Source organism: Trifolium pratense, linkage group LG4 (genome assembly GCF_020283565.1).
Source record: "Trifolium pratense cultivar HEN17-A07 linkage group LG4, ARS_RC_1.1, whole genome shotgun sequence".
NCBI classification, from domain to species: Eukaryota; Viridiplantae; Streptophyta; class Magnoliopsida; order Fabales; family Fabaceae; genus Trifolium; species Trifolium pratense.
Window position 1 is genome coordinate 14,110,686 of NC_060062.1, and position 22,185 is coordinate 14,132,870.

The 22,185-nt window shown below is 31.3% G+C and overlaps 3 protein-coding genes across 3 annotated transcripts; 1 reads left to right on the forward strand and 2 right to left on the reverse strand.

Annotated features, from left to right (window-relative positions):
• Window positions 1-457: 457 nt before the first annotated feature.
• Window positions 458-3,120, reverse strand: LOC123881876 (cyanogenic beta-glucosidase-like). Its single transcript, XM_045930629.1, has 8 exons — window positions 2,617-3,120; window positions 2,364-2,529; window positions 1,904-2,275; window positions 1,504-1,721; window positions 1,364-1,395; window positions 1,164-1,266; window positions 896-1,004; window positions 458-794 (listed from the first exon to the last, which is right to left on the reverse strand). The coding sequence occupies exons 1-8, from the start codon at window positions 2,981-2,983 to the stop codon at window positions 599-601; spliced, it is 1,563 nt and encodes a 520-aa protein (XP_045786585.1). The 5' UTR covers window positions 2,984-3,120; the 3' UTR covers window positions 458-598.
• Window positions 3,121-7,911: 4,791 nt separating this feature from the next.
• On the reverse strand, window positions 7,912-10,691 carry LOC123881875 (beta-glucosidase 24-like). The gene is made up of 8 exons (XM_045930628.1): window positions 10,110-10,691; window positions 9,847-10,012; window positions 9,387-9,758; window positions 8,993-9,210; window positions 8,850-8,881; window positions 8,649-8,751; window positions 8,355-8,463; window positions 7,912-8,258 (listed from the first exon to the last, which is right to left on the reverse strand). Exons 1-8 carry the CDS (start codon window positions 10,474-10,476, stop codon window positions 8,063-8,065), a joined length of 1,563 nt encoding a protein of 520 aa, XP_045786584.1. The 5' UTR covers window positions 10,477-10,691; the 3' UTR covers window positions 7,912-8,062.
• Window positions 10,692-14,057: 3,366 nt separating this feature from the next.
• Window positions 14,058-16,692, forward strand: LOC123921184 (beta-glucosidase 24-like). Its single transcript, XM_045973614.1, has 8 exons — window positions 14,058-14,551; window positions 14,639-14,804; window positions 14,895-15,266; window positions 15,446-15,663; window positions 15,775-15,806; window positions 15,931-16,033; window positions 16,216-16,324; window positions 16,421-16,692. The coding sequence occupies exons 1-8, from the start codon at window positions 14,185-14,187 to the stop codon at window positions 16,614-16,616; spliced, it is 1,563 nt and encodes a 520-aa protein (XP_045829570.1). The 5' UTR covers window positions 14,058-14,184; the 3' UTR covers window positions 16,617-16,692.
• The last annotated feature ends 5,493 nt before the right edge of the window (window positions 16,693-22,185 follow it).

Here is a 22,185-nt window from a genome sequence, read left to right on the forward strand (position 1 = left end):
GTTTGGTGAGGTATAAGCAAAATCAAGCCAAGAATGTCCATTCCATAATAACAGTTGTTGAAAATCATCACATTCTCATCCATTGACAAGTTATAAAGGGCAAAATAGTCAATAACCATGTCATGGAAATGAGAATTGATTCTGCCAGAATGAAAAGCTAGGAATACCAGCTTCGTGTGAAACGTGCGTTGAGCTACAAAAGCACATCTACCAGAGGCGAACCAAACAAGTGAAAAGCACGGCGTAAATGGTTGGACGTGCGTTTTGGGCAGTCCACCGCCAAACCAAACAGGCACATTATTGAATGCAAATATTGTGAGGGTTTTGCGAATTTAGATTATTTAAAATTATAAAAATAAGAAATTATAATCACGTGTATTGATCATAAAATGTCTTATTTACTAATTTCCTTCAATTTTTAGAGAGATGGAAAAATTAATAAATTACAAGATAAATATAGAATAAACAAATGATCATTTTCTAATTATAAATAATATATGTTTACATACAATTATCAATGGTGTATACTTTGTTATATCCAAACAATGAAATAATTGGGTTTACAAGTATCGGGTTTATAAAGAATTTTGTAACACTATTAAATTGAATCTATGTAAAGTTTGGTGTTTGGCGTAAGAAAATTCTTGAACCACAATCCTGAGAGCTTTTGATATCTTTTCAAACCATTTTTGTAATCTATAAAGGTCATTCCAAATCTCACGATATAACCCTTGTGCCATTCGAAATTGTCCAACAAAGACCATGCAAAATATCCCTTTACATTTACACCAGCCCTGTATTTTCATAGAAAAAAAAACACGAATAATTTAGTTGAATTCTATGAAAGAAAGTGAAATATAATCATCTTTAAGACATATATAAAAAATGTACTTACTTAATTGCCTCTCTAAGATAAAATAAATGACGGTAATGATAATCAACTCTATAAGTATCTAGAAGAGATTCCTCAAGTGATAATGATGGATCGTCGTATTCATTTATACCTACACACATTATGAAAAAGTTCAATTATCATTCATGAGTAATAAAAATAAAATTCCATATGAAAATATGTATAGTAATATTAAGTTTAACTTCATCTAGAAATCACTTTTAATAGTACTTCAAGAGGAAAAAATATGATATATAGTTGATTTGCGTACCATTCTCAGTAATATAAATTAACGGGTTGTTGTATTTTTCTTTAACTTGTATCAAAAAGTCTCGAATTCCTTTTGGATAAACATATAACCAATCTGAAGCAACCTGAAAGTAAATAAATATATAGAAGTTCATCAATAACTCATTAAACAAAGCCAAAAAAACATGTAAAACTTTGCATTTTTTAGGGTCAAAAACTTACATTTATACCAATGGGTTTTCCATCACGTTCGACTGCATTCACAAAAATTGAAAGGTATACCATTAATTTAAATTGATAAAATCACTTAAATAATCAATAAATACACAATAGATAATATAGTAGGCCAAAAAGGTGCTTACATGAATATTGAGAAAGAGAATCAGTGAGGTAACTTGGTGGGCCATTGCTTAATTGAGGTGCATCAGAAGCATAACAAGAAGCGTAATAATTTATCCCAATAAAATCAAATGAACCGCTAACTAGTTTAGATTGCTCTTTAGTAAACTTTGGTAGTCGTGATTTGACCAACGCTCGCATGATTTTTGGATAATCTCCATTAGTTAAGGGATCCATAAACCTGTTATGAAACAAAGAAATAGAATAAATTATCACAGCTTGTGTTAATTTCTATAGTATAATTATATAAGCTATATCTATTTATGTACTTAACATTTACATCAATTATTTCAAAATTAAAAAAAAAACTTTCGCCAATTATAATAAAGGAATTCATTTAAAAAAAAATATAGATGTACTTACCACCCAAACATAAAATCGATAGCTCGTTGAGCAGCCTTTTGATTAAGTTTATCATCTGAGTGCGGTACAAACCAATTAATGACCAATATAATACCAATTAAACCATTTTGTGAGACTTGATATTTGGTCTTGTACACATTTACAACTGCTGCATGAGCTAGAAGTTGATTATGTGAAACTAAATAAGGTTCTGTTCCAGAATCACCACCGGTACAATTTGGATTCAACCAAGAAGAGCATCGACCTGGTGCCATTTCTCCGTTTGCATACCCATCTCGACTGTAAGTCCATGGCTCATTCAAAGTTATCCAATTTTTTACCCTATCACCGAATGTTTTAAAGCAGAGTTCCGCATAGTCTTGGAAGTCTTTTCTGTAGTCGAAGATTTGTAAAGATGAATGAGAAACATAATTTTTATAAGCATTTAAACAAATTATGAATTTTGAATTGTTTGACTTACATGATGAGAGGACTTAAGAAACCGCCATATTCATCTTCTAGAGCTTGAGGAAGATCCCAATGAAAAAGAGTTACAAATGGTTGTAAGCCATTTGCAAGCAATTCATTGATGAGGTTGTTGTAATAGTCGATTCCTTCTTGATTAATTCCTCCACTTAGTTTTCCATCTGCATTAGTTAACGATCAAAGTGAAAAATGAGAAACATTTAATTGGTTGAATTAAGATTAATCATCAATAGAACTAGAGTACTTACTTGGAAGTACCCTAGACCAAGATATGGAAAATCTATATGCATCCAAGTTCATATCCTTCATGATCGCAACATCTTCCTTATAGCGATGATATGAATCAACTGCAACATCTCCGTTTTTTCCATCATCAATTTTTTCTGGATATCTATGAGTAAATGTATCCCAAATACTCGGTCCTCTTCCACCTTCGGATGCGGCGCCTTCATACTGATAAGCAGAAGATGCCGTGCCAAAGATAAAGCCTTTGGGAAAATCATTCCTATTCAATGAACCAACCTGTGGTGTAGTAGTAATCATTTCTAAGTTGCTTTGTGATAAAGAGATTGTTATGAATGAGGAAAGTAAAAGAGAAAATAGTAGATATTTCATATTGATTAATACTGATGATGATATGACTCTGTTTATGTTTGTGTGAATTAATTGATGATTGATTATGCTAATTAACTTTGATTAAGAAAGAAAAGAATGAAAGAAAGAATGAAAGAATTTGTGTTGTGGATTATGGTAATGAATGGATGTATTTATACATATATAAGAAAAAGAATTATAGAAACAAACAAAAGGAAGTTGTTGGGTGGGTGCAGACTACAGTGGTCAGTGGCTCCTTCAGTGTAACTGCCTTTTTCTAGTCAAATTTGGATAGTCAGCGCTGCTGTTCTATGACTCTCACTCTCATTCTCACTCACTAATTATTTGTTTTACTGGTTTGATTTCAATATTTCAATATGTCATCTTACTTAGTTTAGCAACTAAATAAATTGCTTTAGTAGGAAAGATTGTTGAGCAAACTTTACTTACCTACCATCTCATCAAACTTACACGATAGTCTCTTTCCCTAATATATTGCTTTTTATAATGTTTATTTAATTTTATCTTCTTTTAAAAAAAAATCTCACCATCCACTTGCAGATGCTCCGTTTAAAGTCTAACCTATCTAAATTGACATTAAGGAAAATTAAATCTGAGACTTGGAAAAGAACACACTTCAAGGTTCCGAGTCAACACCAATAGACCAACCTAATTGATTTAATTTAATTTTATCTTAATTTTTTTTATACAATATAAAGTTACAAATTATTTTTTAGGTGACTAATATTATATATTATAAGTTCAAAAGTTTAATGGTGTCTAATTTCTTTCAAAAATATCTGTTAAGCATACATGTTAAAGAAATGCATTCAAATGAGTCTATCTTTTGTGGCGTGCGAGTCAGTTTAATGAGTGCCACATATATTAACTAAGTCAAAATGAGTCTGTCTTTTGTAAAAAGTAGGGGTGAGCAAAATATCTGGTCACGTAGATAAAACCACATCCAAATCCAAAATCATATCCAATTAACCGGTTATTTATAAACAAATATAAACCAGTCTATCACAAAATGGTTGGTCATCCACTTTTATAAATCCAGTTTTTATTTGGGATGTCCAGATCTATAACCATATCCGTTGGATCACAAAAAATATAGAGATCTAGATAAATACTCCATCTTTCATCATCACCATTTCTATTAATAAATCTATAAAAAAAAGCAAATAAAAAAAGGAAACAAAGTAAGAAACAGAACGAGGGAGAAAGAGAGAAAATCTCTCTCCGCCGCCGCAAATCCGGCCAACCACCACCATCTCCAGCCAATCCGACCAACCACCACACCATCCTCTCTCTCTCTCTCTCTCTCCCCCGTTCTCTCTCTCTCTCTCTCTCTCTCTCTCTCTCCCTCTCTCTCTCTCTCACAGCGATTCTGATACGGTTTGGTTTTTTTTATGATATAATTGCTATAATAATCACTTATGATATAATAATAATTGCTATAATAATGAAATTGAATGTGGGTGCAAAGTGCAAATTGCAAACATTCAAGGCAGTAGTAACTATTCTGATTTTTTAATTATCTTTTAAATTTCAGGTATGAGATTTTTTATTTTTTTTTAAACTTTGGTTTTAAAAATTGAAAGAGAAATATTTGATTTTATGAAATAACTAGTTTTTGAAATGAGAAATAACTAGTTTTTAATTTGTATTTAGAAAAAACTGGTTTTAAACCAAATTTAAGAAAATAACCAAATTTAAACCAGTTTTATAAAAATAACTGGTTTGGTAACCATAACCAGATTTATAACCAGTTATGTAATCAGTTTGTAGAAAAATGTGGTTATGGTTATCAATCCGAATCCATTTAAGTGGTTTTGGTTTGGATATGGTTTGGTTTGTAAAAATATCCGACCATGCACACCCCTAGTAAAAAGGACTAAAATCGAGTGCCAAAATTGCTATTTTAAAAAATAAAAGGCCAAAATTGTAAGATTTAAAACTTACCGATAAAAAAATTAATTAATTGTTTTTTGCTTCAATATTGTGAGTGGTAGTGCAATTCACATGTCACATAAATCAAAATAGTGCATAAATGTTTATTTAGCTCGGTTGATAGGGACATTCCACTATATGTGCATGAGTACATATTCGAACCCGGAACACTCCACTTATTCACCTTTAAGGTGAATTTTTTAACCACTAGGCTACTTGACAAAAAGAAATAGTGCATAAATAAATCTCTCTATTAAGATTTTTTATTATTCTTAATTCGATACAAAATTTTATATAATAGCATTTTATTCTCTTTCTTGATAAAAAATAAGGATAAAAATGATTTAATTTATCAATATTTATTACTTCTTAACCTATGTTCAAAACTCTAAAATGACCAAAATTTTGAGACGAATGAAGTATTTTTTATGAGACAATTAATTAAGATAAGGCAAAGTTTTTAGGTTGTTTTGTCTGCATTTAGGATCTAGTTATGCCATTCAAGCTGACAGGTTTTACTGAGAGATAAATCAAATATAATTGTGCCTTGGAACTTAAGTAACATATGGTTGAATCGTAAGGATTTGCTTAGAGGCATGAATTTTACGGTTTCTTATAGAGAGAAACCAGTGTACAAATAAGTTAACCAATGTAGGCTTGTCTATATTATAGAATTTTCTAAAGCAATAGACCTGGTTTACCAATTTTTTTATTCACATCATTTTGAGAAGGTTATTGTTGATAGTTATTTTTTTTTCATCCATAAAAAAAATAAAGATTTTTTAATTTAATCCTTGAAAATTTTATTTATCTATCAAAATTGCTAAAGCATGATTAGTTAGGTATTGGGCCGAATCTCTCAGCCCATAAGTAGTCTGTCTATAAAAACACATACATCACTCGTTTTCACTCTTCCATTCTATGTTACGCAGAGGTTACACAACAGTTCTGTTTTCTTCAAGAAAAGAATGAAACACATATTGTCGTTTCTTGATCGAACTTTTTGTGTGTTTGGTTTGAGGGAAGAAAAAGAATGAATCAATGTTGGGTCATCAACGAACTCAAAGATAAACTCTTTCTCGTTTTTAACGGTAATTTTTTCGATTCTTCATTATTCATTCAATTTTCTGCTTGTTTGAAGAAGGAAAAAAAATTAATTCAATCTTCTGCTTAACAAAAAGGTTAAATCTTTTACCTATTTTTCTCATTCTTGAATATTCAAGAACATTTCAATCTTCTGCTTGAGAAAAAAGTTTGAATTTTTACTCGTTTTTCTCATTCTTGAATATTCAAGAACATTCAATCTTCTGCTTGAGAAAAAAGTTTGAATCTTTTACCCATTTTTCTCATTCTTGAATATTCAAGAACATTTCATTCAATCTTCTACTTGAGAAATTAAAAAAAAAAAATAACCTTAATTGAGCAAATGTGTGCTATGCCCGAGACGGAGACCCTATTTGGCATCAATGTTATGAAAGTCAATTTGTTTAGATGCATATGTTGTGATATTGATTTTTTTTCGTTCTTGATAATTGAAGAACATTCAATCTTCTGCATGAAAAAAAAATCTTTAATTGAGTAAACATGTTATGTTCCAAGACCCTATATACTTTGAAAGACAATTTTTTTGTTTGTTACCATAATGAAATTTTGCACATTTTTGGAATTTTTATTCCAACATATTTGCATTTTGAACTCTTAATTCATAATGTAAAAGTTGGATGATGGCTTTCAATGCAATTTTCATATGAAATTGTAACCATATGATTTAAGGGATGGTATCTATTGTCGCTGGGATGAAATATTTTCATGCCCCTAATTGTGAAACTGTCGCTGAGCCCACTATTTCGACAATAAGATGAATATACTCTTTGTTCCATGATTTTTCTTAGGGATTGTCTTGATAGCCCAAAAACGTTGGATGATTCCTTAATGCGAATGCTAGTTGTTGCCTAAAATGCAATTTTAATATGAAATTTTATTCATAATTTAAGGCTTGGATGGTATCTAATCTATTGTGCTTTGATGACCTTAGTCGATAAATGCAATTTTGCCTAAATGCAAAGGAATTCTTTAAGGAAGGAACAAGTGAAGTGAAGCGAAGTACAAAGAAACCAACTCTTTGGAGTTTGAACTATTTCTCATAGTAACTATCTGGTATATATTTCATAATGCAGATCAACTCTTTGGATGCTTGCATTATGAATTTATGATCAATGCAGGAAACCATAATGAGGGTTTATCGGTCCATATTTTGATTTTTGACTACAGGCCTTTTGCTCATTTTTCTGCAAATGTATATGCTGCTATCTTGCTTAAAAAAGGTACAATCTTTTACCCATATTTCTCATTCAGATTAATTTATCGCTTGTTTAAATTAATAGGAATAGAAACTGATATGGACTGTTGTGCTTAGCAATAGGGTTGATTGAATTTGTCATGATATTAACCGTGTTTTAGTGGCACTTGTTCACTGTTCATGGTTAGTTGAACACATATGATGCTTAATCAAATGAATTCGCATAAAACTGATAATCGCTTGTTTAATTAGTTTTATAAATCAACCAGTGTATGAACATATGAACGAGTATTTTCTGTGAACCTATGATAGGATAATAACGAAGTTTGCCTGAAACCAATGGAATGGTTGCCTTTATATTAATTAAATTCATAACATTTACTCGCTGTTTATCACAAATCGAACCCCCCCCCCCCCCCCCCCCCCCATAATTTACAGTTTTTTTTATTGATTCTAATATTGCTAAATTCATGGTGAGTCCTTGTGAGACGATACTCGAGCTAGTGTCGCTTTTCCTAAACTACACTTTTAAAACTCGTTTTTGACCCGTGTGCGACAGCGGATCAACAACCTTAATTTATAGTTTTCATTATTCAACAACACAAATGAGAATAAAATGTCTTCTTTATTAAAATGTCTTAATTATTAATTTCCTTCAATTTTTAGAGAGATGGAAAATGAAATTACAAGATACATATAGAATAAACAAATAATTATTTTCTAATTATTATAAATAATATATGTTTACATACAATTACCAATGGTATACTTGATATATTCAAATAATGAAATAATTAGGTTTACAAGTATGGTGTTTATAAACAAAAAAAAAATAAATTGTAGCACGATTAAATAGAATCTATGTAAAGTTTAGGGTTTGATGTGAGAAACTTTTTGAACCACAATCCTGAGAGTTTTTGATATCTTTTCAAACCATTTTTGTAATCTACGAATGTCATTCCAAATCTCACTATATAACCCTTGTGCCATTCAAAATTATCCAACAAAGACCATGCAAAATATCCTTTTACATTTACGCCAGCCCTGCATTTACATTGGAAGAAAGAATAATTTAGTAAAATTGTTACAAAGGAACTGAAAATAGATCAATCTTTAGATATAGTTAAGAAATGTACTTACTTAATTGCCTCTCTAAGATAAAATAGATGACGGTAATGATAATCAACTCTATAAGTATCAAGAAGAGATTCCTCAAGTGATAATGATGGATCGTCATACTCATTTATACCTACACACAATATGAAAAAGTTCAATTATCATTTATGAGTAATAAAAATAAAATCCCATATCTAAATTTGTATATATCTTAAATAAATTGTTCTTTTTTAATATATTAAGTTTATCTTTATTTAGAAATAACTTTTAATAGTACTTCAAGAGGAAACAAATATGATATATGGTTGATTTGCATACCATTCTCAGTAATATAAATTAACGGGTTGTTGTATTTTTCTTTAACTTGTATCAAAAAGTCTCGAATTCCTTTTGGATAAACATACAACCAATCTGAAGCAACCTGAAAGTAAATAAATATATAGAAGTTCATCAATAACTCATTTAAACAATGCAAAAAAAAACATGTAAACTTTGCAATTTTTAGGGTCAAAAACTTACATTTATACCAATGAATTTTCCATCACGTTCGACTGCATTCACAAAAATTGAAAGATATACCATTAATTTCATTACTTGATAACATTCCTTAAATAATCAATAAATACACATTAGACGGTATTGTAGTCGAAAGAGGTGCTTACATGAATATTGAGTAAGTGAATCAGTTAGGTAACTTGCCGGACCATTGCTTAATTGAGGTGCATCAGAAGCATAACAAGAAGCGTAGTAATTTATCCCAATAAAATCAAATGAACCGCTAACTAGTCTAGATTGCTCTTTAGTAAACTTTGGTAGTCGTGATTTGACCAACGCTCGCATGATTTTTGGATAATCTCCATTAGTTAAGGGATCCATAAACCTATTATGAAACAAAGAAATGGAATAAATTATCAAGGCTTGTGTTAATTTAGATAGTATAATTATATAAGCTTGTATCAATATACTCAACATCTACATCAATTCTTTTAAAATAAAATAAAAAATCTTTGCAAATTATAATCAAGAAATTCATTAAAAAGATAAAGATGTACTTACCACCCAAACATAAAATCGATAGCTCGTTGAGCAGCTTTTTGATTAATTTTGTTATCTGAGTGCGGCACAAACCAATTAATGACCAATGTAATACCAATTAAACCATTTTGTGAGACTTGATATTTGGTCTTGTACACATTTACAACTGCTGCATGAGCTAGAAGTTGATTGTGTGAAACTAAATAAGGTTCTGTTCCAGAATCACCACCGGTACAATTTGGATTCAACCAAGAAGAGCATCGACCTGGTGCCATTTCTCCGTTTGCATACCCATCTCGACTATAAGTCCATGGTTCATTCAAAGTTATCCAATTTTTTACCCTATCACCGAATGTTTTAAAGCAGAGTTCCGCATAGTCTTGGAAGTCTTTTCTGTAGTCGAAGATTTGTAAAGATGAATGAGAAACATAATTTTTATAAGAATTTAAACAAATTATGAATTTTGAATTGTTTGACTTACATGATGAGAGGACTTAAGAAACCGCCATATTCATCTTCTAGAGCTTGAGGAAGATCCCAATGAAAAAGAGTAACAAATGGTTGTAAACCATTTGCGAGCAATTCATCGATGAGATTGTTGTAATAGTCGATTCCTTCTTGATTAATTCCTCCACTTAGTTTTCCATCTGCATTAGTTAATGATGAAAGTGAAAAATTAGAAACATTTAATTGGGTGAATCGAGTTTAATCATTGATATGAAAAATTAGAACTAGAGTACTTACTTGGAAGTACCCTAGACCAAGATATGGAAAATCTATATGCATCCAAGTTCATATCCTTCATGATCGCAACATCTTCCTTATAACGATGATATGAATCAACTGCAACATCTCCGTTTTTTCCATCATCAATTTTTTCTGGATATCTATGAGTAAAGGTATCCCAAATACTCGGTCCTCTTCCACCTTCTGATGCTGCGCCTTCATACTGATAAGCAGAAGATGCTGTGCCAAAGATAAAGCCTTTGGGAAAATCATTCCTATTCAATGAACCAACCTGTGGTGTAGTAGTAATGGCTTCTAAGGTACTTTGTGATAAAGAGATTGTTATGAATGAGGAAAGTAAGAGAGAAAATAGAAAATATTTCATATTGATTTCTATTGATGATGATTATATGACTGTGTTTATGTTTGTGTGAATTAATTAATTATTGATTATGCTAATTAACTTTGATTAAGAAAGAGAAGAATGAAAGAAAGAATGAATGAATTTGTGTTGTGGATTATGGTAATGAATGAATGTATTTATATAAGAATAAGAATAAGAAAGAAACAAAAATGAAGTTAGTGGCTACAGTGGTCAGTGGTTTTTTCAGTGTAACTACCTGCCTTTTATTTTATTTCTAGTCAAATGCGACGCCCCTGAAGTTCTAGTCAATTATTTGATATTTCAATTATTTGTTCTCCTTGCGTTCTTCTTCTTCATTGATTTGGATAAAATATAATAATTATGGCGTGCCGCATACAAAAGTTTTTAAAGTTGAATTGACAGATGCAATATTTTTTTTTTTCAAAAATTTAGTATCCGACCTTAGGAGTAGGTGCAATTTAATCATACTTTACGATGAATTATTTAAGAGAATCTAAATTTGATTTTTAGAATGAACGGTTCTTAATCATATTTACTTATTTTTCAGTCAAACATCAGATTACGAGATTCTCTTTTCTTAATTGGAGGGTTAAAAAAATTGTTTTAAATTTATTTATTATAAATAAAGAAATTGCTTTTAAATATGAGGTATTATATGTGAATTCAAGACTTGATCAAAATATTTGGATATTGCTTGCACTCAACTACTCCAATGTTTTTCATTTTTTCACTCAAATTAAATCAGATTCGTACGTTATTAAAACTCCAATATTAACACTGATTTATATAATAATTCATCTAATTGCACGTGGGCTATATGAATTCTACCAAGCAAAGATGTTGGAAGAACCAAGTCAATCTCACACAAACTAATGCAAACCCTTTGATTAAGAAGAGTACAAATTTCTTCATTCTCATATTTTAATATGATTTTATTTTAGGTACGTACTTTGAACAATGTCCTTTATTACTACATTTTTTGTCCTTTCATATTTTATTCTTTACCCTTTGAGTCTCTACGTGTTTTCATACTTCTTAGCTACTAGTATTATTCAACAATTTATTTTAAAGGCAAATAAATACTATATTAAAAAGAGAGGTTTAAGCATAAAGTTTGTCTAACTAAAATAGTTTACCCAAAAAATAAAGATAGCCTCAAATACCAAATCATATTCGAACCTTTAAATAAGATAAAAGGTTAAACCACAATAAATTCAAATTATAATTAAAGTTAAGTTTGCGCGTCTTTAATCACCATCATGAAAAAATAATTTTCACTATCTTAGCGGACTACACATTTTGGACAAATAACCTCTTATTCATTTCTTTTTATAGAGATCCACAACAAGCAAACCATACTATTTGAAGACCAATCCTTACCTCTTTTAGAAAAAGATATGAATTACAAAATTGTCTGACATGATCTAGCCAAAGATGCTAGCCAATTTAAGATTTTAATCTATATAGAAAAATCACATCGATCCAACAACCAAGTGATCAATAGTTTCAGCAACTCCATACCCTCTTAGACAAAGTGTTGAGTCCTCAAGATGCATCTCACGATGAATCAAATTGTCTTTTGAAGGTAACATGTTATTAAGCATTCTTCAGGCAAAAAATGACACATTTAATGGACCAACTTTATTCCAAATAACATTCATGTGTGCAAAACCATAGTGACTGAAACTAGATGCATTAACAAATGATAAACATCTCTGACCGAGTAACAAATGATAGGATTAGAGAGCCACACCCATTTGTCCAAAGTATTAACCGGTAAAAACAAATTTAAAAAAACACCACAACACTCCAATGGCCCAACTCATCCTACACATATCAGCCACCGTAATATTTTTATCGATAGCTAATTCATAGAGTATATTAAAACAAATACAAATAGCTTCACCATCCAACCACATATTTCCAAAAAAGTGTCTCTTTCCCATTTTCCATCTTTCGACTAATATTATTTTCAAACCACTGCCCAAGATCAAGCCCACCCCTCTTTAACATCACACAAATCTTTCAACCACATAGATGTCTTCCTCTTCCCTCCTTAACTCTACCATGTGTCAACCCATACTACACCTTAAACCACAACCCTTCTTAGTCCACCAAAAACCTCAAACTCTACTTTCCTAAAAGAGATAAATTAAATTCTCTAATCTTACACACTCTCAAACCACCCCCGTCTCTATCAAGACACACCTTATCATATTTTACTCAAGTCATTTTTTCCTAATTAACTTCCTCACTCCCACCCCATAAAAACAATAAAATTAAAGAGAGAGATTCAATGGAACGGTAATACATGCACGAGTCTTGAAGAAAGAAAGAAAATAAATTGGCAAAGATGATAAGACAAATTTGAGCAAAACTAAAATATCATACATCGATAGAAAAATGACTTTTCCATCCAGACAACCTCTCCCAAATCTTTTCAATCAACGACAACCACGATGATGTTGAGGATTTCCTCAAGTGCAAACGCCTAGATAAATAAATGGTATCCGCCCAATTTTACAATTCATCACCATCTAAACATAAAAAACTATTATCATCAACATTAATACTTGTCAATATGGTCTTATAGAAATTAACTTTCAGCAACCCACTTGGGGTTGGTCGAGTGGTGTTGGCTTGAGCCCTTGGAGTATGCTCCTCTCAAGGTCTCAGGTTCGATTCCCACTGGTGCCAATTTCGGTGGGCTAAGTCCATACAGAGCAAAAAAAACTCTGGCTTTAAATGGGGCCCCCGCAAGTGGGCGGTGGGATTGGTCCCCTTGGATTAGTCGGTCCTAAGGCCGAATACCAAGTTTTCAAAAAAAAAGAAATTAACTTTCAGCCTCGATACTATCTCAAACAAAATTAGAAGAGCTTTGATGGCCCTAATCTTCTCCCAACTCTACATGAGTTACTTAGTTATTTACTTAATTATTTTCTTTAATAACTCTGTACCATATTAATAAAGCAAAAAAAAAAAACCAAATAATTAAGGAAAAATTTAATTAACATCTATTTATTAAAGATTATGATATTGCAATATCTAAGAGCACTTAAATGAGATAGTACGAGTCTCTACTAATTTAATCAAAATTCTGAGTTCGATTTTTGAATTGAGCATACAACAATATTAAAAAATTTAGGGAGAAATTCTCACCCCGCAAGGCTCGAATGATTAGTCTATGCAGTTGCGCAGAGGAGATCCACTTTACGTAAAAATAAAGTGTGATATCACAATTATTTAATTAATTTTTTGAAATGCATTTTTTATAATAAACAGAAAATGCATTATCTAATGAATGAAGAAAAAAGAGAGGGGCAGAAATAATTGAAATAAGTCGATTAAAACAAAATTGAAGGGAGTTTTGTCCTAACTCTTGATTGTATATTTTCCTATGGTTTAGTCATAGAACAGCAGCGCTGACTATACAAATTTGACCAGAAAAAATGAAAGGTAATTACACTGAAGGAGCCACTGACCACTGTAGTAGCTAGTGTAGTCAATAGCCCACCCAAGACTTTATTTTGTTTGTTTCTATAATTCTTATTCTTATATAAATACATTTCATTCATTACCATAACTCACAACACAAATTCATTCATTCTTTCTTTCCTATACATTTCTCACCAAACAATCATCAATTAATTCATTCACACAAACAGAACCAAAGAGTCATTTCAATTATCATCATCAAAAGAAATCAATATGAAATATCTTCTATTTTCTCTCTTACTTTCCACATTCATAACAATCTCTTTATCACGAAGTACCTTAGAAGCCATTACAACTGCACCACATGTTGGTTCATTGAATAGGAATGATTTCCCTGAAGGCTTTATCTTTGGCACAGCATCTTCTGCTTATCAGTATGAAGGCGCCGCATCCGAAGGTGGAAGAGGACCGAGTATTTGGGATACCTTTACTCATAGATATCCAGAAAAAATTGATGATGGAAAAAACGGAGATGTTGCAGTTGATTCATATCATCGTTATAAGGAAGATGTTGCGATCATGAAGGATATGAACTTGGATGCATATAGATTTTCCATATCTTGGTCTAGGGTACTTCCAAGTAAGTAGTCTAGTTTATCCATCAATAATTAAACTCAATTACACCAATTAAATGTTTCTCATTTTTCACTTTCATCAAATAATGCAGATGGAAAACTAAGTGGAGGAATTAATCAAGAAGGAATCGACTATTACAACAACCTCATCAATGAATTGCTTGCAAATGGCTTACAACCATTTGTAACTCTTTTTCATTGGGATCTTCCTCAAGCTCTAGAAGATGAATATGGTGGCTTCTTAAGCCCCCTCATCATGTGAGTCACACAATTCAAAATTTACATTCCTAATTTAAAAGCTTATAAAAATTATGTTTCTCATTCATCTTTACATATCTTCAACTACAGAAAAGACTTTCAAGACTATGCGGAACTTTGCTTTAAAACATTCGGTGATAGGGTAAAAAATTGGATAACTTTGAATGAACCATGGACTTACAGTCGAGATGGGTATGCAAATGGAGAAATGGCACCAGGTCGATGCTCTTCTTCGTTGAATCCAAATTGCACTGGTGGTGATTCTGGAACAGAACCTTATTTAGTTTCACACAATCAACTTCTAGCTCATGCTGCAGTTGTTAATGTGTACAAGACCAAATATCAAGTTTCACAAAATGGTTTGATTGGTATTACATTGGTCATTAATTGGTTTGTGCCGCACTCAGATAACAAACTTAATCAAAAGGCTGCTCAACGAGCTATCGATTTTATGTTTGGGTGGTAAGTACATCTATATTTTTTTTAATAAATTTCTTTATTATAATTGGCAAAGATTTTTTTATTTTTTATTTTGAAAGAATTGTCGTAGATGTTGAGTATATAGATATAGCTTATATAATTATACTATATAAATTAACACAAGCCGTGATAATTTATTCCATTTCTTTGTTTAATAATAGGTTTATGGATCCCTTAACTAATGGAGATTATCCAAAAATCATGCGAGCGTTGGTCAAATCACGACTACCAAAGTTTACTAAAGAGCAATCTAAACTAGTTAGCGGTTCATTTGATTTTATTGGGATAAATTACTATGCTTCTTGTTATGCTTCGGATGCACCTCAATTAAGCAATGCCCCATCAAGTTACCTAACTGATTCTCTTACTCAATATTCATGTAAGCACATCTTTCGCTTACTATATCATCTAATGTGTATTTATTGATTATTTAAGTGATTTTACCAATTAATTAAATTAATGGTATACCTTTTAATTTTTGTGAATGCAGTCGAACGTGATGGAAAATCCATTGGTATAAATGTAAGTTTTCTACCTTAAAAAATGCAAAGTTTACATATTTTTGTGGCATTGTTTAAATGAGTTATTGAATTTTTTTACGGAAAATGAGTTATTGATGAACTTCTATATATTTGTTTACTTTCAGGTTGCTTCAGATTGGTTGTATGTTTATCCAAAGGGAATTCGAGACTTTTTGATACAAGTTAAAGAAAAATACAACAACCCGTTAATTTATATTACTGAGAATGGTACGCAAATCAACTGTATATCATATTTCTTTCCTCTGAAAGTACTATTAAAAGTTATTTCTAGATAAAGTTAAACTTAATATGCTAAAAAAGAACTATTTATTTAAGATATATTCAAATTTCCATATGGAATTTTATTTCTATTACTCATAAATGATAATTGAACTTTTTCATGTGTGTAGGTGTAAATGAGTACGATGATCCATCATTATCACTTGAGGAATCTCTTCTTGATACTTATAGAGTTGATTATCATCACCGTCATCTATTTTATCTGAGAGAGGCAATTAAGTAAGTCCATTTCTTAACTATATCTAAAGATCAATCTATTTTCACTTCCTTTTTAGTAACTTCACTAAACTATTCTTTCTTCTAATGGAAATGCAGGGCTGGCGTAAATGTAAAGGGATATTTTGCATGGTCTTTATTGGATAATTTTGAATGGCACAAGGGTTATATAGTGAGATTTGGAATGACGTTCGTAGATTACAAAAATGGTTTGAAAAGATATCAAAAGCTCTCAGGATTGTGGTTCAAGGATTTTCTTACGCCAAACACCAAACTTTACATTGATTCAATTTAATAGTGTTACAAAATTCTTTATAAACACGATAGTTCTAAACCCAATTATTTAATTGTTTTGAAATATTTTTTTTACACATTTCATTGTTCGGATATAATAAGTATACCATTTGTAATTGTATGTAAATATATTATTTTTAATTGAATAATTGATATCATTTATTGATATATTCTATATATGTATCTTGTAGTAATTACTTTCTCCATTAACTAAAAGTTGGAGGAAATTAATAACTGAGATATTTTATTCTCATTTATGTTGTTGAATACTAAAAACTAAAAATTAAGGTATGTTAATCACAAAAATCAAAGAGGCAATAATGTTCATGGTTATTGCAATGTGAATACATGAGGTAGAAGCTAAGTTAAAATAATTTAAAGTGATTAAAGATCTACGATTGAATAGTTAGAATAGAATTTGGAGTTGTGTGTGTCCCATGTAATTACTTTATATTGGTCACCAATGCTATTGAGTACTACAAGATCTGAGTGAAGAATATAATTGCAATGCGCTTTTTAGATTTAAGACGAATATTTCTTAAGATTTCGAAATATAGCATCGGTTTTTAACCGCTGCAAAATTTTTAAAAAAATTGCGGGAGATTACCGGCAATTATAATCCACTGCAAAATATTGAAGTGAAAAAGTAATAATGGTAACAAGCTTGATTTTACAAGCATAGAGTACTTTTCTATTTTCGCTTATGCAATAACCTTGCTTTGGCGAAGATGGTTGAAAGTCATAAAGTGGAAGAAAATATAGCTTCTCTTTAGGTCTCCCGTGTGTTCTTTTTTCCATTGAATTTTTTTTTTGTCCTTCAGTAAAAATTTCAATTTCTCTTTATCGAATTTTTTTTGTCTCGAAAAAAAACTTTGGTTTTTTTTTTCCGAATTTTTCCTTAATTTGAACTAGAAAAACTTCGATTTCTACGTTCTGAATTTTTTCAAGGGCAAAATTGAAAATTCAAAGGGGGAAAAAGAATCACGGGAGCCTTATTAAAGAGAAAAACCCGGAGGAAAATATCTTCCCTATATAATTTCATTTTTCACCCTTATACTATTTGGGCCTGGACTAGTGTATGAGAGGTTGGGCTTGAAACCAATTGATTATCGAAATTTTCTCATCTCACCCACTCACTTTCTCGCATACTCTCCTAGCGCGCAAAAAAAATCGAAAAATACGTACCATTTTTTTAGTGTAAAATTTACACTATAAAAAATTTGGAAAACATTTTCCGAATCGCTAGGGGGTAGGGGAGAAAGTGAGTGGGTGGGCTGAGAAAATTTCTTGATTACCATGAAGGTGGGAATGGATTATTGGAAGTAGCTACTTAATTAACACTATTCTTTTTTATTATACAAAAAGGAGGTGTCGATGGGATTTTTCAAAGGCTTTAAAGTAAGTTTGGTGGTTAAAAGCTAATTACCAACATATTGTATTGGAAATTCCCTTCTTCTTCTTCTTCTTCTTCTTCTTCTTCTTCTTCTTCTTCTATGGGGCGGCCTATTGTTTTGGGGGTGTTTGAAAAAGTGTGGTTTAGTTGCGCTTGCGCTCCGTCGAATGTTAAGTTATTGTGTTTCATGGCAAACACTACTTGGGCGACTACCAAAAAGATTAAATTTAATGCATCGAGGAGTAACTCAATAAGGTGAGGCAGTGTCATGTGTAAGTTGTTTGAGGGTTTTTGAATCGGAAAGTCATTTATTCGTCTTATGTCCAATTGCAAGGGAAGTTTGGAAGAGTGTTTATGGATGGTTTGATGATGTTACAACATTGTTGTCTCATTACTTAGTGCTTTCTTGCTCCTATAAAAGTGAGAAGAATGGGGCTGAAAAAGTGTGTTACTTGTGTGGCAAGCAATGATTTATGGTCCGATTTGATTAACTTATTTTTGAGCTTATACAATAGCTTATGCAATATAAATTAGGTTTTATGCTATTTTATAAGTTCACACTAGTGAAAATTGTATTTTTTATAAACTATTTTATCATAAACTACCATGACAAACTTATAATAATACATAAAAATTACATAAGCTATTTACATGTTTAAAAATAAACTAATCCAAATGGACCCTTAGACTTTATGGCGTACACAAAATGAAATTTTTTAGAAAAAGTGGTCGAAATTGAAGAAGTAGTGGAAATGGTGAAATATGTCTCATGCAATGGTTATTGGCTAGGAAGTAAAATTCTCCATGTTTATTTTATGAGTAGTTTGTTGATCCTTTGGATTGTATATAGTTTGATAGTCTTTGGATTGTATAAGAAAATTGGTTGGTCAGTCTCTCAAAAATCAAAATCATATCTCCATCAAATATTCTATTTTCTTTTACTACTCTATATTGAAATGTATTCCTAACGTTAGGTATATGCCTAATTAAGTGTCTTGTGTATAATTGTTTATTTATCTCAATATATAATGTGTGTATATCTAATTCTTTTATTTAGATATATAAGATAAGATGATATTGTAGGATTAGCTAGGTAGATGTATGCCTCTATGCCACGCCTTGTACCTTAAGTGGTATGCTATCTTTATTGTCATATGTTTCCTAGATATGTCATGACATGTTTTCTAATATCCCACATGTTCCTAGCTAGTTCCTACTTTGCTTTACACGCCAATTCCCTTAGTGCATTCAAATACTATATGTCATCTTAGGACTAGTATATATGAACATGACATGTGCATTATCATGCTCCTAATAATTTCATGCCATAAATTCTTCACTTGCTCATCCATTAATTGTCATATGATTTATGTGCTTAAATTGTTGTTCTTGTTACTTATGATTTATCCTCATATTTCAGAATTGAAATACTTAAAATAGTAACAAGATTAAGTAGAAAACCTTTAGAGAAAACTAGAATTATAAAAGTGCTATTTTATTGAAATGTAAAAGAGTTATGGATTATTACAAGTGAAGAGGCCTGTCTAAGTCAAAAAAAATTGCCCTATATATAGTGTAGGTGGCTTCAATGGCTCATTAAACTAAGTGACAGATCAAGTTACACAAAGAAAAACGGTAAAAATACACTCTGCAATTTTGCCAAGACCGCGTGGTGAGAGACACGGGTCATGTCGGGCTCAAGATGCAAAATACGTTTCTATTGTGTTGGGCATGGGCGTGGCGAGAGATGGTCGACTGTGTTGGCTTGAATGATCAGCTTTCCTTGAATTTTCTTGCTCTTTAAGCTCAAGCTCACAAGTGCTCATTAAAGTTCACTAAGGCACTTGAAACCAGTTCAAAGTCATTAGATGAGATGAATGATGGCTCTTAAAAGCTTCAATTATCTTCGCTTTCTTCTATTAAATTTCTTTCACTTGGTCCATACTCCACTTATTATTAGAAAACAACCAAAGGGTAGTAAATATAGTTCTAATAATTAAATAAAAAATGAAATAACTAGAGAAAATAGATAAATAAAATAGGCATAAAATATGTCTATCAGACTGTGACCCAAGTGGGTATCGATAGCGGATGGTCTTCCAACTCATCTTGGATAGAGTTTGATACTATTTTAAAATTTTAGTTTGACCTAATCTAAACATACAATATTGAGTTATAAGGTGAACACCACACACCACTTATATAAACACAACATATTTCAAGACTCTTCGCAAAAATATTTATAAAAAAATGCTAATTAATAAGTGCCTTGGAGATGCATTAATTAGAAAACAAATATAAGCAAGGACATTAATTACATGGTGTTTTCTACACTACTCTTTGTAAATTTGGAGGTATTCCTATATTGTTAATATCAAATAGCGGCGCGTAGCGCCGACCTTTAAAATGCTATAGCGATATAGCGGGTAGCGCTATAGCTGTATAGCGGTCATGTACAAATTAAACATAAATTCCAACAACATACATAAATACTAAAAAATAGAAAAATACACAAAATTAAAAGGACTTTCTTACTTAATAATTATACTAAATATTGTCATTTACCATCAAAATAGGTTCTAAATAAAGAATAATAACATTTCATGAAGTTCTAGAAGTACTCAAAATGACATCCTATTAAAATAAAGCATAAAAGTAATCAGCTAATATGATGTGAGGGTTACTTTATGATGTGCAGAAAAGTCTAAAATATCCCTCACTTTATGATTTATTTCCAAATAAGGGTTTTTATCAAATTTTTCCCTCCAAAATGCAAAAGCAATCAAATAGCGCTACCGATCCACTACGCCACCGCTATCACAACACTATTATCCTGCAAATAGCGGCCGCTATTTCCGCTTCTCTAAATAGCGGAAAGCGGCCTTGTATCATAGCGGAGAGGTGGTCTGACACCACGCTATAACATCATAGAGGTATTCATTTAACAACCAATTAGAACAAGCCACATAAATGTTAAGTATAAGTTTCTTAAGAGTTAGTTCTGAGTATACCACATGCAATGGTACAAAAGAAAGTTTAGGAAAACAAAGAAGTATCATAAATACACTTTAACAGAATCTAACAATTTTAAGGTAAGACAAGAAAACAAAATTTTACCAAAAAAAAAAAAAGACAAGAAAACAATTAAGCAAATAAAACCGCAAGGAAAACAAAGAGTCGGACCACCAACAAACTAGAACTCCTCATATAAGCACCATCACGAGAAGAAGAAAATCCCTCAGAAAGAGAGACATGGATCAACCACATGCATGACAAAGCAACAAGAGGGTGTCCAATTTCCTTGACCCATCGAGACCAAAGACGACACCCCAACAACTCTAGCTACCAGTTCCAGCATAAAGTATAGTGTGAATACCCCAGACATAAAAGAAACAGGGGGAGTTGACCATGATTTTTACCTAGAAACCATTTCCAAGATAAAAAGTTCCACTATATAGAAAAGGTTCATTCCAAAAAGAATACGTCATTTTGATATTTTCAGATAATCCACACAATTTTATGCAAAATAACCACCCTAATCTATCTTTTCTACTCATGTCAAGAAAATCTAAAAAGCCATTAAAACAACACTAAATTCACACCTCGAAAATCAATACCCTCCATCACACTTTGACTTACATATACCTTGCCCCCAGTCACCCACCCCAAACAACACACACAAAAAGTTTCATTGTTTTTGGAAAATATGGAATTGAGAATATAGTTTAACGGGAACATGCTACCTCTAAAAATCACATATTTATATAACTTGTTCTCAATAGTTATTGAATAAATACTCTTAAATTAAAATTAATTTTTTCAACTCATATTAAGATTAATTTAATTAGGTATACATTTAGCACAAATTTTATCTTTGAAAGAGGCCGTAACTATTTTGTCCATATATATACTTTGAATCTGGCTTTCACATGCACTGAATACTGATTGATTCAGAAGACACAAATTCTAGTCTAAACTAAACATGTCTCTGATCCCAAAAAACTCATAAAATCTAAACATTCCACATTTCAAAGCATTCATTCATTCATTAATTACAGATAATGTCTATTTCGCCCCCCTCGTCCGCTACAGAAAAAATTAAAAAACCAGTAGTACACAGTAGTGTGGTTGGACTTAAGAGATGAGTTGATGGGTCACTCACACCCACACCCACTCA